This window comes from Argiope bruennichi, chromosome 1, assembly GCF_947563725.1.
Source record: "Argiope bruennichi chromosome 1, qqArgBrue1.1, whole genome shotgun sequence".
NCBI lineage: Eukaryota > Metazoa > Arthropoda > Arachnida > Araneae > Araneidae > Argiope > Argiope bruennichi.
Window position 1 is genome coordinate 93395842 of NC_079151.1, and position 15125 is coordinate 93410966.

A 15125-nucleotide genomic window follows, 5' to 3' on the forward strand; every position below is an offset into this window, starting at 1 on the left:
TGTAAAAATGAATGTATTTTTTATATATTCATTATCATTTTTATCTGTAGGGTATCCATGTATGTAAACAATAATATGTAAGTAGATGCTCGGTTTTTATAACTGCTGTGATACAAACTAAAGGTAAAGGAATAGGATATATAGATATTATTATCTTTATATTTTATGATTCACATAATTCGTGTTTCTTGCAAATTTATTTATTTGGCAACTAGAATAATGATGTCTTTTTATTGATTTGAGTGTGGATCCCACTCCGGACAACAACCTTAAACAGTAGTCGAGTCTGCCTAATCGAAATGTAATAGTGTTTTTAGCAAACCACAAGGTAATACAGATGATGATGATGATGTCGTGTCCGTGTTATCACGGAAAGGGGGTGCAGTAGCTTCTGAGGGTAAATACCCCTGAGCACCCGAGGGCAGAAATCTGACTTCTAGCTCGTTGGAAGATGAAACTCACACATTCACTTGCACAACCCCTTTTTACAGGGGGCACATTCACGCACCTCACAGATAGAACACAGATGAAGGACAACCACGCTCGAACCGGGATTCGAAACCGGGGAAGATGCGCTACCCCTATGCAAGGACGCCGGTGATAATACAAGTAGAATGATTTAAATAAATGTTTGATAACGTAAATATTTAGCGGCATTAAAAAAAAACTGTAGCAATGACAAAAGGTAAATTATTATTTTTTTTTTTATTTATTTATTTATTTATTTATTTTTTTTTTGCTTATTTTACTTTTATGTGTGGATTTTTAGGGCCCAAAATCCTTACATGATTCTCTTCACTATTTAACGAAACTCACTATAAAAGATACCAATTACGGAAATATATGAGAAATTCAAGGAGAATAAATTCCTGTTGATTTTTTTTTCTTTTAAAAAAATGCTTTCGCAAATCATTGATTTGTTTTTGGAAAAATCAATCAAACTTATTTTGGAATGTTTTCACTTATAAATGTACACAGGAAATTTAATGAAACGATTGCTATTATTTTTTTTTCATACTGTTGGTGATTGAATTCACAAAATACTATTTTAAGCGGAATATTATAACTGAAAAATTAAGAAACTCTTGCCCTCCTTTTTCAATTTTACTGAAAAATATGACTAGCATGATTTATTTTTTGATTATAAAATTATTATTATTTTTTCTTTTTCAAGAAATGCGTGCTCTTTTCTAATCAGCAGCAAATAACACTAATATGGGGATATATAACAAGATGAGGCACTTACCAACAGAATGGGATAGACAAATTTATTCTTCAGAGCAAAACGGATGGACATTGTCTGTATTCAGAATAATACGACGATAAAAGATCCTCATTAAAAATTAATATAAAGCGAGATATAATAATTCCACAAACCATGCAAGAGAATGAATTCAAATTTCAGTAGCATAACAATGGTAAATGGCATGCTGAACAGCATTAATATTTCATTATTTCCTCAATCTCATTTTTGTCGATTCTTCACTTTAAAAGAATAAAATAAACTCATCAAAATGTTATTTTTGAGACGCAATTCAAGAAAGGCGCCAGGAGTATCTACATCTCCGTTACTGGCTCCTCTATTTTAATAGTTCAAATACTAGGTACGCCATTATTTGAAATACCTATTTGAGCAATTATTTAATTTTATCAAAAATGAACGTAGAGGTAAAAACTCAGTTATCAGAAATTCTACATGACGGCGCTTGTTTTACATTTTGATAAGCCTTATTTTCAAAGCATTGTAGTTCATGAGTATTTCATCTCGAAAGTGTCCTTTAACCCATCATCTTGGAATAGGCTTGACATTATCTTTGCAACTGGCCATGGCCCTTTCCCTTCATATTTCAAGAGATTCCATATTAAAGGATCTGATCAATGTGGCTGCGGCGAAGTAGGCGATCCCCTTCATTATGCCACTAGTTGCCCTCTCACCACATCTTTTCATCTCAAAAAACCCACCCACGACCTAGAAAATATCTGGTGGACCAACGTTATGAGAAACAAGATGTCCAAGGTTAAAATTAGAAATCTTGTGCGGTTCCTACAGGAGAACGAGGAATTGATTTCTCCAGACCCAAGCCCAGTATAAATTTTCGTTTCATTTCTCAACCAAGCTCTTCTCCAGAATATATTAACTTCAATAGATTTCATCTACTCATACTCCCCACCGAACACCTCCCTCATCATTATAATATTGTATATAGTTACTTTTTATGTGTATTGATGATATTTTATGTCTTTTTATGTGTATTGATGATATTTTATGTCTTTTTATGTGTATATTGATATTTTATGTCTTTTTTTGTGTATATTGATTTTTTTGTCTTTTCATGTGTATTTCTTTTATCTTAATAAATACTCCCACGTATATCCTTTCAACCGACAGGGAATCCTAGAGATTCCAAGTTCGGGGATATTCTGTGGCGAAAGAAAGTTCATGAGTATTATTTGAACTAGAAAACAAATTCTAACTCACTTTAAAATGAAATGAAAAATTCCAGTTTTGTATTATTTCTTTACTATGGTTGGAAGATATTACTTTCATAAGAAATAAATTATTTGGTCAAAGTTTAATCATTGAAAATCAACTACATTATTTATTTTAAATAACGCTATTTATTTTTGTCTCTATACTTTGTTTTAGGAGTCTAAAGGATCTACATGTTATTTTTCCTTGAATAAATCCAAATAAATGAAAACTTAGAATAAATTTCAGAGAAAAGAAATTATCATATTAACATAATTAATATTTATGGAAACATTAAAAATTTGTTTAGCCATTTTTTTTTCTGAATGATTGGATCCGTTAATTGCTTAATGATTATAGCAGCTTGAATATTGAATTAATAAAAGCAATATATTTATTTTATTGTTACATAATTGAATTTAAAAAAAAAGATTTTTTACAAGCTAGGCAAATGTTAAATGAAAAATTATGAATTATAATTGACATTATACGTATCTCTTATCCACAACATTTTCTCTGTTGAAGTTATTTTATCAAAAATAACTTTAAACTAGTTGCGTTGATAAAAACAAACAAATATTTTATAATCAATAATTAAAATATAAAATAATTCCCAAAAATAATCATTTAAAAAAAATATTATATATTAAATGAACTAATTCCTTACATTAAAACATAATTTAGTGAAACAATATTATCCTATAAAACAAATAATCAGCTATACTGTTTCAATGTTTAATTTCGTTCGCATATGAAACAACATATTGAAAAACCGAACACAAGGAAAATTAAAAGACGATCATCCCGAGTGGGCTGGCAGCAGACATCACATGGTTGATGACATCACTCTGTGGCTCCTCCCACTTTCCGCGCCTACTTCCGGTCTCGCAGTGACAAGTCGGAGAGCAATCTGAAATTCCCGGCAGTCGTCAAGAGATACGGATGGGCTTGCGACAGATTACAGAGATAAAAATCTGTGAGCACGTGTCGTTCGCTTAAAGCAAGTTCGAATTGTTGATATCTCTTGAGATAATCTTGAAATTATTTTAATCAAAATAGTGATCAGCTAACTTGAAACATTGCGGAATTGATCAATTTTAAGAAATACTCAGAATTGAGGAAATTATATGGCTCAAAACGTAATTTGAGTCTATATTCTTCGACGGGTTTTTATTTCTTGATCGAATTCAATTAATTATATGTCATTATAGAAATTTTTTGATTTTTGCTTGAACAGAGAATTCTAAAACTCGTTATAAAATTTTCTATTTGAAAAGATGAAACAGTGATTAATTGAAAAAAAATTTCGTTCGCAAGATTATTTATATTTTTTCGAATAAATTTTTGTCTTAATAGAATTTTTTTAAAAATTCAAACATTATTTTCAATAAATGTGCACTCGATTCCTATATCTACGTCGTGTGAATCTGCAGTTCTAAAAATGATCGAAAATTATTTAACTATGTTGTCTTACGAGGAAAAATCTCCAAATGCCCTAAGTGGTATCTAATCTTAAAATACATATAAAAATACTGCTCATGTTTTATTGAGGCATTGACTTTTTCATCGTTTTCAAACTGCTAAATCCTCGTTGCTCAATTAGTTAAAGCAGATTGAACTAAGAACATAATTCTCCATAAACCATCAACAACTTTCGTCACGAATTGGTGGGCGATCAGGACCTTACATAATTAACTTTCATCATCTGCCAATACAGGAAGAAGTCCTTTATAAAACCTCTGGACTAACAATTTTATTCGTCGTACTTTTTACCGTGGTTCAAAGAAAATCAGTCTGTTGTTCAAAGAAATTAAGTTAACAACTTCATCGATGGAACAGCTGACGGAGTTCGTGTCCAAGTCCTTCAATCCTGACCGGCCAATGTCCACAGCGGTCAGTGGTTTCCCCCACCTGTTGGCCAGCAAGCCAGGAGGGCCTCGTTCCTTGCACAGCGTGGTAGACAGGTTGTCCGCTCCTCACATGTTTCCTGCAGGGCTTGCCCTGGCCCATTCGCACAGCATGGGGCTGAGCCTGGCAGGGGCTCCGCTGCTGCTCGCGCCACCTCCCCGGCCCACAAGCGGAGGTACATCCTCACCATCGAGCGTATTAACTGATAAAGAGGACAGGACGCGAGATGATAATGACAGCAACGACAGGCATGGTAAGTATTGTTTAAGTTTCAAGTTTTGTATAATTATTATCTAATACAGAATATCTTCCTCTTGACATCCCTGTTAATTTGCTTATAGTGATACTTTAAATGTTATGTAAGAAAATGTTTCTCAAAGTAATAAGACTTACTTAATTTCTGAAACAAACAAGAAAATTATAAAATGATGGAACGAAATATTAGTAGCACAATTTGAATAAAAAGAAAAAAAGAGATTGTGAAAGCCAGTATAAGAATAAGATGGTGAAATAGTGTAAAGACTGTTCATTTAAATGAATTGGATTTTTCTTCAGTTTTATTTACTGTCTCAAATAAGTAACAGATTTAAGAAATTCAGATTTTTAAAAAAATCACGAAAATTGTCTAAATTCCGTTGCTTATTTCTCTTGGGGGAAAATAATCAAATAAAAAGGAAAAAAATGAAAATTTATAAATTTACAAGTTGGTATCATTTCTTCAAAATGAAACTTTTGTATTGGAAGAATCCAGATTTTGTAAAGTTTATGTTTCTTTGAATGCCATGACTTGAACAGTTGATCTTCTTGATTATACATGTTATTGCGATGAGCAGCTGCAATTCTAACTTCAATAGGAAACAAGAAATATTTATATTGATCATACTGAAATTGAATATTGAACATATGAAAGATATATTTACCTTATTGATTATAAGAATGAAATATTATATAGTGATTGACAAAATATAATCATATATATATGTAATCTTCTATGGTGATTGACAAAAGGAGAAAAAAATTATTCAAAAGAAAAAAAATTGTGTATATTGATTTAACTTTTGAAATTATCCATTAACCATTCTTATGAATAATCATTTTATTTATTTATTTGTAGATACTGATTGATAAGTTTTTAAATATAGCATCAATTTCAAAAATTTACAATCAGGCAATCAATATAGGCAAATATATTATTTCTTTTAAATATTTGAAATAATGCTGAGAAAAACGCTTCAGATTTATAAAATTTTAAAAATCACGAAGAAATTAACTGGAAAGTGTATAAAATGAATAATACTTATATATGTCAAATTATTTATGATCGCAGTTTATATTACTCAACTTTCTGCCTATACCTCATGCAGAAGATGATGATTTCATTAAGACTTCTCTAAATTTCATTTAATTCTAGACATTTTGTTCCTTTAATTCTACAAGTTTGTAATAGATTGTAAATTTTAAATAGAAATATTTAAGCATTGCATTCTAGTTTAAACCTGCTAAATATTAATAGTATCTGTAAAATCAAAATTAGAATAATTCACGAAAAAAACAAATAGAGGATGGATTAACACTAATAATTAATGCTACAAAACTTTAAAAAAATATATTTGCATGTTTACATACATTAAAGTACTTTCGGGGGGAAACAAGATATCTTGTACGTATATACATCAAAGTTTTTAACAATACGTTAAAGTTTACAATTTCAAATAGGCTAAATAAATTTTTTTTTAGATTCATTTTTATTTAGAAAAAAGGTCATTACATTTTGGACAAAAAATATAAGTTACTAATAATTTTTATAGCGAAAAAAGTATTTCCATTATTTGGAAAACAGAGAGAGGGGGGAAATATTTTGAAATGAAATATCTCTAGTTAGAGGAAATTCCTACATGCTTATTTAAAAAATACCCAAGTTTTTGCTTATTCCCAGCTTTATCTAACCACAAGAATCTGCAAATTTTTTTTAAAGAAAACTCATAGAATTTCATACTTATTCTCTAATATTTCCATCAACTGGAAAGGCTTTATTAATAAGCCACTTTTACCCAATACTAAATGGCAAATTAATATTGCGATTCGTTTAAAGATGACGAAATGAAATGTGTATATTATACTGAAATATATAAAACCAAAATAGTTTTTTAAGAGTATTTAATAACAAAATTACTGTTATTTTTTTGTCGGATTAATAACTTTGTAACTACGTTTCCAAATTCAACTGAATTTGGAAACTCGCGAATTTGTTAACTCGCGTATTATCTATGTTTACAATTTATAACGTTAGAATTTTATTTAAAGGTGTTTTTTTTTAATCCTAACAAATCAAACAAAATATTTGTACCAGAATGCACTCAGAAAGAAAAAAAAACTTTACATGTCTATAGCGTCTTTAAAAAGAATATCAAATTAATATCTTATTCATATCAATTCAAGAAAGATGCATAAACATGTTGAAACTTACAAATTTAAAAAAGTTGTATAGGCACCAAAATTCATTAACTGTTCTTAAATTGCACATCTTCGACTGTTGAGTTTTGATTAAAATACTCATTCGATCGTATAAGCCAAATTTACTTCCATTGTTCAGCCAAATATTAATATTAGTTAGCTTTAAAAACTGCTCTTTAAATAAATTTAAAGGAAAATGGACTATATTGAAATATTAGAGCTCATCGAATTAATTTTTGATAAATTACTAATTAATTTGATTATTCGAATTTCAAAGAATCCACTACTGAAAATTTTCTTCCGAATGTATTCCATTAAATTCCAATAAATTTAACTATCCACTTTTGGATTAGGCAAATAAATGTGCTTATTAAAAGAATATTCTCAACATTCAAACTATTAATATCTTAAAGCAAATTACTATACTGCTAATGTTAAGATACTTTATTTTTTCTCTAGATTCAGTTTTTCCTCGTACGAACTTTCCTTTTTGTTGCCGTATTATTGAAACAGAACCCAGAACACCCCAGTTGGCATATTGGGAAAACAGAAAAATTGCAAAATTTGGTTGATTATTACAAGAGGGAATAATTTAATGAATTTTTTTAAATTTTTATTGCGTTAAAGAAATAATTATTTAAATAAAAACATTAGCGAATGTTTTCCAGCAATAAAGTAAGTTATTCATCTGAAAAATTGAATTTTTGTCACTTTCATGAAAAATTCATTTTTTTTAAAAAATTAATACGAAGGAATTAAAATAACATTAAATCCTTTCCCGTAATATAATTTAATGCTGATCTTATTTTAAAGGCAGCAATTTATGAATAAAATAAAAATTGGAAGTAAAATAAAAAATTAAATATAACAGAAAAAAAAATGTAAAAAAATGAAATTAAATTCTAACTATCCATCTGAGATAGTAATAGAATTAAGAATTTTTAACTGAAAGAAAGAATTTCCCAAAAATGAAGACTAAAAAAAGTTTGGAACTTCAGTGCTTAAGATCTTATTTAATGCTATAATAAATAAAGTGGTTCAGCTATTTACTAACCATTTTCTATACAATAATTAATCTGATTATAAAATTAATTGTAACTATTAATTTGAAACTTTTGAATAAAAGTAAAATTATCTATACTTAACAGTATTTTTGTCAGGATTTTTAAAAATAAAATTGTGATGAATATTTAATATTGATTTGGCACTGATGTTCAGAATCTCTTTTGTAATTACATTTATATAAAACGAAATAGCATTCCGATGTATTAAGAAAATTGTCTGCAATGTATCAGAATACCTTGCACATTTACAGTATTCAGTAATTTAAAATTTTAAAGTCGTTTGTTTAAATTTAAAGTTATAAAATTTACGAAACTCTTAGGAATATACTTACATGTGCAAATTTTTAAAAATCGTAGTTGGTATAATTTTTATGAAGAATTATATCATGTTACACAAATACTCTATTTTAAATGAAATGTTGGCACACTAAAATTATTCTGCGAATTCTTCAATGAAATTCACAGTCTGTAAGTTCTGCTTCAATTCATGCAATAGGTATAAAATAATACGAGTTAAATTGCATGAAAACCATTATTTACATTAGTAACTGTTCAATGAATTCAAAATGTGATTCAAATATTAACTTAAAATGATGCATAAAAAGGAAGATCTTTTTTGAAGAATCAATATTCATTCTAATTATAATTTTCATTTTTCGGGTATAAACATGCGAGAAAAGTTAGAATTCAGTGTGAATCCAAAAGAACAGCAATAAGTTGTCGGATTTTTTTCCCTATCTAGAACGAACTTTCTAACCAAGATGGATCTTTAGAAATTTATTTTGACTAAGCAAATAACTTTGAGAAGTAGTCAAAATTTGACTTCGAATTCAGTTCAGCAAGAAATGAACAAACAAATACGGGAAGGTGGTGTTTATATTTACTGTTTTGATTAACAAATTATATTTATAAGATAACACAATTGACAGAATCAGGCGGATAGCTGCTTGAAGCTGGTTTTCGCATCGAACTTATTGTTATATAGTTATACTTCTTCATTACGGAAATTTTTTTGTAATTGTTTTGATTCATTCTCTTATTTTTCTGTTCGTATTTTATTTATTTATATTTTGCATCAACAATCATTTCTAATAACTTCATTCTAAAGTGTTTAATGATTGTTTCTGTTGCAAACATTTTAAGAATCATACCAAAAAGCATTATGGAATGTATAAGCCTTTAAGCACAGACACTTCAGAATTGCTCTAAAAGTTCGGGCATTTTAGAATTATTCTAAAATGCTCTGGTCGTGCCAATCAATATCTGGGTACATTTGGAACATTTGTTGCGTCAAATCATTCAAAACTGTAATTAACTACCGAAGAATGATTTTTCCTCTTTCACTTAAAAATTTTTATATTAGATTTCGTATTCCAATCCTCAAACGCACCCACACACACGCAAAAATGCAGCCAGCTCTTCAAAAAGTTTGAAATAAATAGCAAAAACAAAAAACTTTTTCTTGCGACCGATTTTGAACAAATATATAAACACTGTTTACAAAAGTGTTTATTTGAAAAAGTAACAAAAAGAGGTCTGTACGTGCCATAACTGCATGGGGTTCTGATCGATTTTGTTGAACGTCTTCTTCCCCTAAAGTATTAAGAAACTACGAGAAAGATAATAAGTAGGAATAAGGCGGCTGCTAGAAAAGAAGAAGGTGCTCTAATTAGATTTGAGTTGAGTTTGTCCCTCCAATTATGGGGGCTGCATTCTCGAACTTAATTTAATCGTGGTTAACACGCAGGTGAGAGCGGTTGTAGAGGAACTGATTAGCCATATCTAATTAGAAATTGATAATTTTAGAACTAATTAGTTGTTCCTATAATTGAGTTATTGTTTTCGAGTATTTATCTCACCAAGGGCACCGAATCATTATTTTTAATAAATAAAGTACAGAAAGGGAGAAATAAGAACTGCAGGTTACAGTAATGAAACTATTGCTTTCGATGCACTGTAGTAATCAAAACTTTGGAAACTTTGAAGTGCCCTACTGAGAGAGCTGTAGTTTTTAGACTAGGACTATTAAAAATATTTGTGAAAGCGATTGTAGAGGAAATTATAAGACATAATTAATTACAAATCGATCATTTTAAAGTGAATCAGTTGTTACTCTAATTGGGTTGCTGTTTCTGAGCGTTTCTTGTATGCAAAAGCATTAAATCATTATTTTTAATCAATAAGGGTTATATACTGAAGTCTTGAAAATGCAAATGTACAACTTTTAAGTAAATAAAATAATTGTTTTTCGGTAAATTTTAATTAGATTTCATATAATTTTTTAAAGAAATTTTTAAGTTTAATTCAGTTTACAGTTATTTTCAGTTATTTCACAAAACTTCAGTTATTTTCCCACACAAGTTTTGTTTTTTTAATATTAAGATTGTTAAAAATATGTGTGGGAACAATGGTAGAGTAATTTACAAGATATAGGAGAGACCAGGAAAGTGGATGATGCTGAGGATCATTTTTTAATAAATGCAAATTTTTGAGGCAAATTGTTTTTTTTTTTTCATTTACTAACAGAATTGTATTTTATTGTATTGTACTAAATTAGATAAATTTTATTTTATTATTAATACTTTTACTTTTCTATCAAAAAAAGAAAATGCTAAAATGTCATCTTGCTACGGCATTTGGACAAGATAATTTTAAGAGGCAAGACGGTAATCGTTATAAAAGTCGAATACATTTTTATTCTTAGAATATATCAATCCGTACACCAATTAATCAAACACTTTAAAAATATTTTTTTATATAGTATGCTATGAACTTTTATCGAGTTCAAAATATAATAAATTAATAAAACTAACTCAAAGTCGATGCTTTTTTATGAAAAAAATTAAACACCACTTTACTTCCTTCTAAGTTTGAGCATTCCTCGTATCATTTTCTGTAGTTTTTGCAACATTATGAGCACATATCGTTTGCATTTTGTTTTTAAATAGAGGCCCAAAATAAATTTCAAAACATACAAGAACTTCACGGTGTTTTATCTGTAAGTTTGAACTGATGTCATGAAGGTAAGATTTCTTAAATTATATAAGAATAAAATTTCATTTTCTTTCCTCCCATCCCAGTTTTTTTTTCTCCCCCGACCCCTTTCTGAAACTTTTGCCTTTGGTACTTTAAATGTTCTTGTTCCAATGTGTATATTCTTCTGAACTAGCATATCCTCCAAAGACAATATTGTTAGAGTATTATCTATAGGTCAACATGTTTTATAATGTAGTATGGACAATTTATGAATCAAATAAATAAAAAAAATGCATGTAAACCTCTAATAGAAAACAGTAAAAAACAACTTAAGACAGGATGACCAGGTTATCAACTTATTCTGGTTAACTTGTTTCGAATGGAAAAATTTAAAATCCTTGATTTCTATATTAGAATTAATAAGAATAATAATAGATAGTGAATGTGAAAAGCATATTGTCTAAGTTAATCGCATATATCAAAGAATAACCAAATATATCTTCTAGAGCACGAGACTTTACGTACGAAAAAATATACGAATAGCATCTAACAACTAACAAAATGGCTTCATTATGCGAGATTTTAGTGTCTAGTAGAGTGTAGTTCTAATAATATCAGTAAGGTGGTAAAGCTTGAATAATATGAGCATAAGCTCGTTTTTTAATGAGGAATTTAATTAAAGAAGAATTAATTAAAGAATGAGCATAGCTCATTCTTTAATTTGACTCTCTCGCCAAGTTACTCTATCTAATAACAAAATGATAATTGCAGCTCTAATTAGATATTTCTTTAAATAAATTGTTGTTTATGAATATTTCTTGCATGTAAGAGTACCAAATGATAATAATGTAATGATAATGTACTTTGTACATTATCATTATGTACTAAATGATAATTATAAATTTAAAGTACTAAATAATAATGATAACTAATGCACAATGTGATATAAATAAAAAAATAAATTTTACATCACTGGAAGTAAAGTCACATATGGCTTTTTATTTATATACATCGATAATTATTAGAATTTATTTTTTAGTATATATTATGTTTAAAATAATTTAATGAGATTTCAAACGCAACCTCAATGTAGAAAAAGGTCTAAAATTTTCATGAGAATGCAATGCACATTTTAGTGTAGTAAAAGAAAAGACCGAAACATATACAAAAAAAAAAAAAAAAAAAAATTCAGAGCGAAAGATACGAAGAAAACAATTCTCATATCTACAATTACAGTTAAATTACCTTCATGTAAATTCCGTGGACATAAATAAAGTCCTCTGCTTTAGTAAATTAATCTGATCTCATCCTGATCACAACTTAGTTAAAAACATTTCTAGTGAATTAAAATGGTATAAATATTTTTAGAGTCATTGAAAACGCACATTAAAAATATCTAGGAAATTATGAGAGATCAAATTATAGTTGAATGATGTATTTTTTTTTTTTTTTTTTTTCGTCTTAAGATACTAGAAAAAAGTTCATGAAATCAAACAAGCTTTCTTTTAAATATAAAACATAAGTATACGGAATACTGTTAAACGGATTTTAAATCTCAATACTATTTAAATGTTTAAATAAATAATTAGTACATTTAGTTAGTTAAATGTACTAATTATCTGCACGTATATTCGAATCGTATTGAGCACTAAAGTTTAAGTAATGTTAAAGCGCATCGTTTTTATTATATGACTAATTTAACTTCTGATAGCTAACATCAAAAAACATATATTTCATTTAAAATCAATATCGGAATATTTACATCTAAATTAACCACATAAATTGATTATTAATCGGAATAATTAACAATATTCCGATTATTTCTTAAATTATTTCTCTTTAGCACTGTCAATCTTATCAATACAATTAATCAATAAACAGAAAAAAAAATTGATGACTGGGTGAGAAGTACTTGATAGAATTCTAATTTAGTCATAGCTAAATTAGATTTTCCTACTGTAAATAAAAATTGCTAATTTCTTTAGGTTAATATCTGAATAAATAGGTATTAATTTTTTTTAAAATTAACTTCTGAAAATATCTAACGAAAGCATTAGAAATTTTCAGAAACTACAGAGCATTTGCCAAATATTTATTAAGTAATGTTATGTTAATATTTGAATTCAATTTTAATTACTCTCAGAATACTTTAGATCATTAGCAAGATATTAATTATTCAACAATCCACCAAATTTAAAAAGGACTTTCTTTTAATAATATTAAAGATTTTGGACTCTAAAATTACAAATAAAAGATTATCAACTTAACAAATGTGGTTTCAATTTTTGGTAAGATTCCCACATACGAGGAACTTTATTTGAAATTACTACAAATAATTTACAAAATTGTTATTGACTCTCTGTTTATTAAAGTTGATACAATTAGTTCAAATAATAAAATCTGATGAATTTAGCGAGATTTTAAAAGGTTTCTTGAATATAATATTTGAAAATTTACAAATTTTTTAAAGAAAATTATTGGATTGTCTTTTATTTATTTATTTATTTTACCTGGATATCATGAAAAGAAGAGGCAGCCAATTTTGGCACATCAGTTAAAAAAATACTCTGAATAGGTGCATGAAGTTCTTAAGACGATTTTGGAAAATGGTTTTATAATAGAAGACTAACTTATAATTTTGATGTAAATATAATTAGAAACAGGGTTTTTCAATAAAAGCATATAACGCAAAAGTTTCATCAGTAGCTTGCAGGAAAACAAAAGTCTTTAAATAAGAAATATTTTAAGAATTAATATCCTTCCCAATATTATTTTAAATGTGCAAATTAATTTAAAATTTCTTCTGTATTCTTAGAAAAGCCAATTTTAATTATTCCATAATCTTAGTTTAACAATAATAAAGACACTAAATGAAATATGTAATATAAAATATACTATAAAAACATACATTATAAACTAAAAGATGCATTTATTTTAATCTTATTTAATGCGCATTTTCCTGTTATGAAACTCATATTTTTCAGAAATAATACATTCTTTAATAAATTTTAACTTAATTCATAATTTTTTTAAAAAAAATTAATATATATATTTATTAATAATTATTATAAAGAACTTTTAATAAATTCATCAATAATTGTAATAATTTTTATAAATTTATTTTTAAAAAAATCAAAATATGGGAAATATATGTACTAATAAAATAACGAGCGAAAAATTACTTATATAAAAATGGCACATTAACAGTTAACTTGAATATCAACGTCAATGATAAAAAAAGTGCTAAAAAAACTACATCAAAATTAGGAATAAATAAATCTACTTAAATTTCTTATGGGAATCTCAAATTCTGTTTGATTGGTTGATTTTGTTAAATGAACTTTTCATTCCTAATCTGAGGGAAAACCGTTTTGAAAAGATCCTCGTAATTTCGGTCTGTGACTCTTAAAGGTTCTATTCAAGCTTTCATGTGAGGGCAAATAACTCATAACAATTTATAAAATGTACATCTATCCAGCATGCGAATTGCATCTTCAACTGAACATCTAATGTTTGTGACAGAGATTATGTTTTTTAACGAAATCTCGGTCTGGTTTCAAAAAATCGGTTCTAACTATCTATTCTAAGAAAGATTTAATGTGGTTTTCTGGGGATTCTACATTAATAAGTGCTTTGGGCTTAAAAAGTTATTTATGGCAGCTCCTGATTTTCGGAGTAAGACAAAAATATTTGCTTTTCGAAACAATAACGTGTTTGACTTGTATATCAATTTTTTTATGTTTAAATTTATAATTAAATCAAAGTAGCAACTGGTTTAAAGTACAAAAAAATCTGGATATTCTTAAATATTTCAGGTATCTTTTATAATGTAATGTCCTTTAAATGCCCTTTAAAATGAAATAGCAATACATAACCAGAACGAATTTAATTCATATAAATTATATATCTTGGAAATTATATTAATTGAATTTTCTGCATCAAATGATTGGAAGATTTCTGTAAATAATATGGTATGATTAGATATTTTTGCTGAAAAACACTGAAGCCCTTCTCTTTCAAAAATGCTTTATTAAAAAAAGTAAATTATTTTATACATTGGCGTTAACTATAGAACGGCATAACTGACAAAGTGCAGGGACCCATCGTTTCTACCCGTCCTCAACCCGTTCAACCCGTCCTCAATTTCCCAAGTAGAAATATTATAATAACATAGACTCCCTAGACAATGCTAATTTCAAACAATAGGCCTGAAAAATGGTACCAACCTTAAACTTTTACCAAGGATCCTGTAA

At 27.7% G+C, this 15125-nt stretch overlaps 1 protein-coding gene across 1 annotated transcript in view; it reads left to right on the plus strand.

Moving 5' to 3' along the window:
• The first annotated feature begins 4300 nt into the window (after positions 1-4300).
• LOC129973620 (short stature homeobox protein 2-like) overlaps positions 4301-15125 on the plus strand; it is an 82962-nt gene continuing 72137 nt past the window's right edge. Inside the window, exon 1 of the mRNA XM_056087507.1 lies at positions 4301-4631. Within this exon, the coding sequence (XP_055943482.1) occupies positions 4301-4631 (331 nt within the window). The remainder of the gene's footprint in view (positions 4632-15125) is intronic.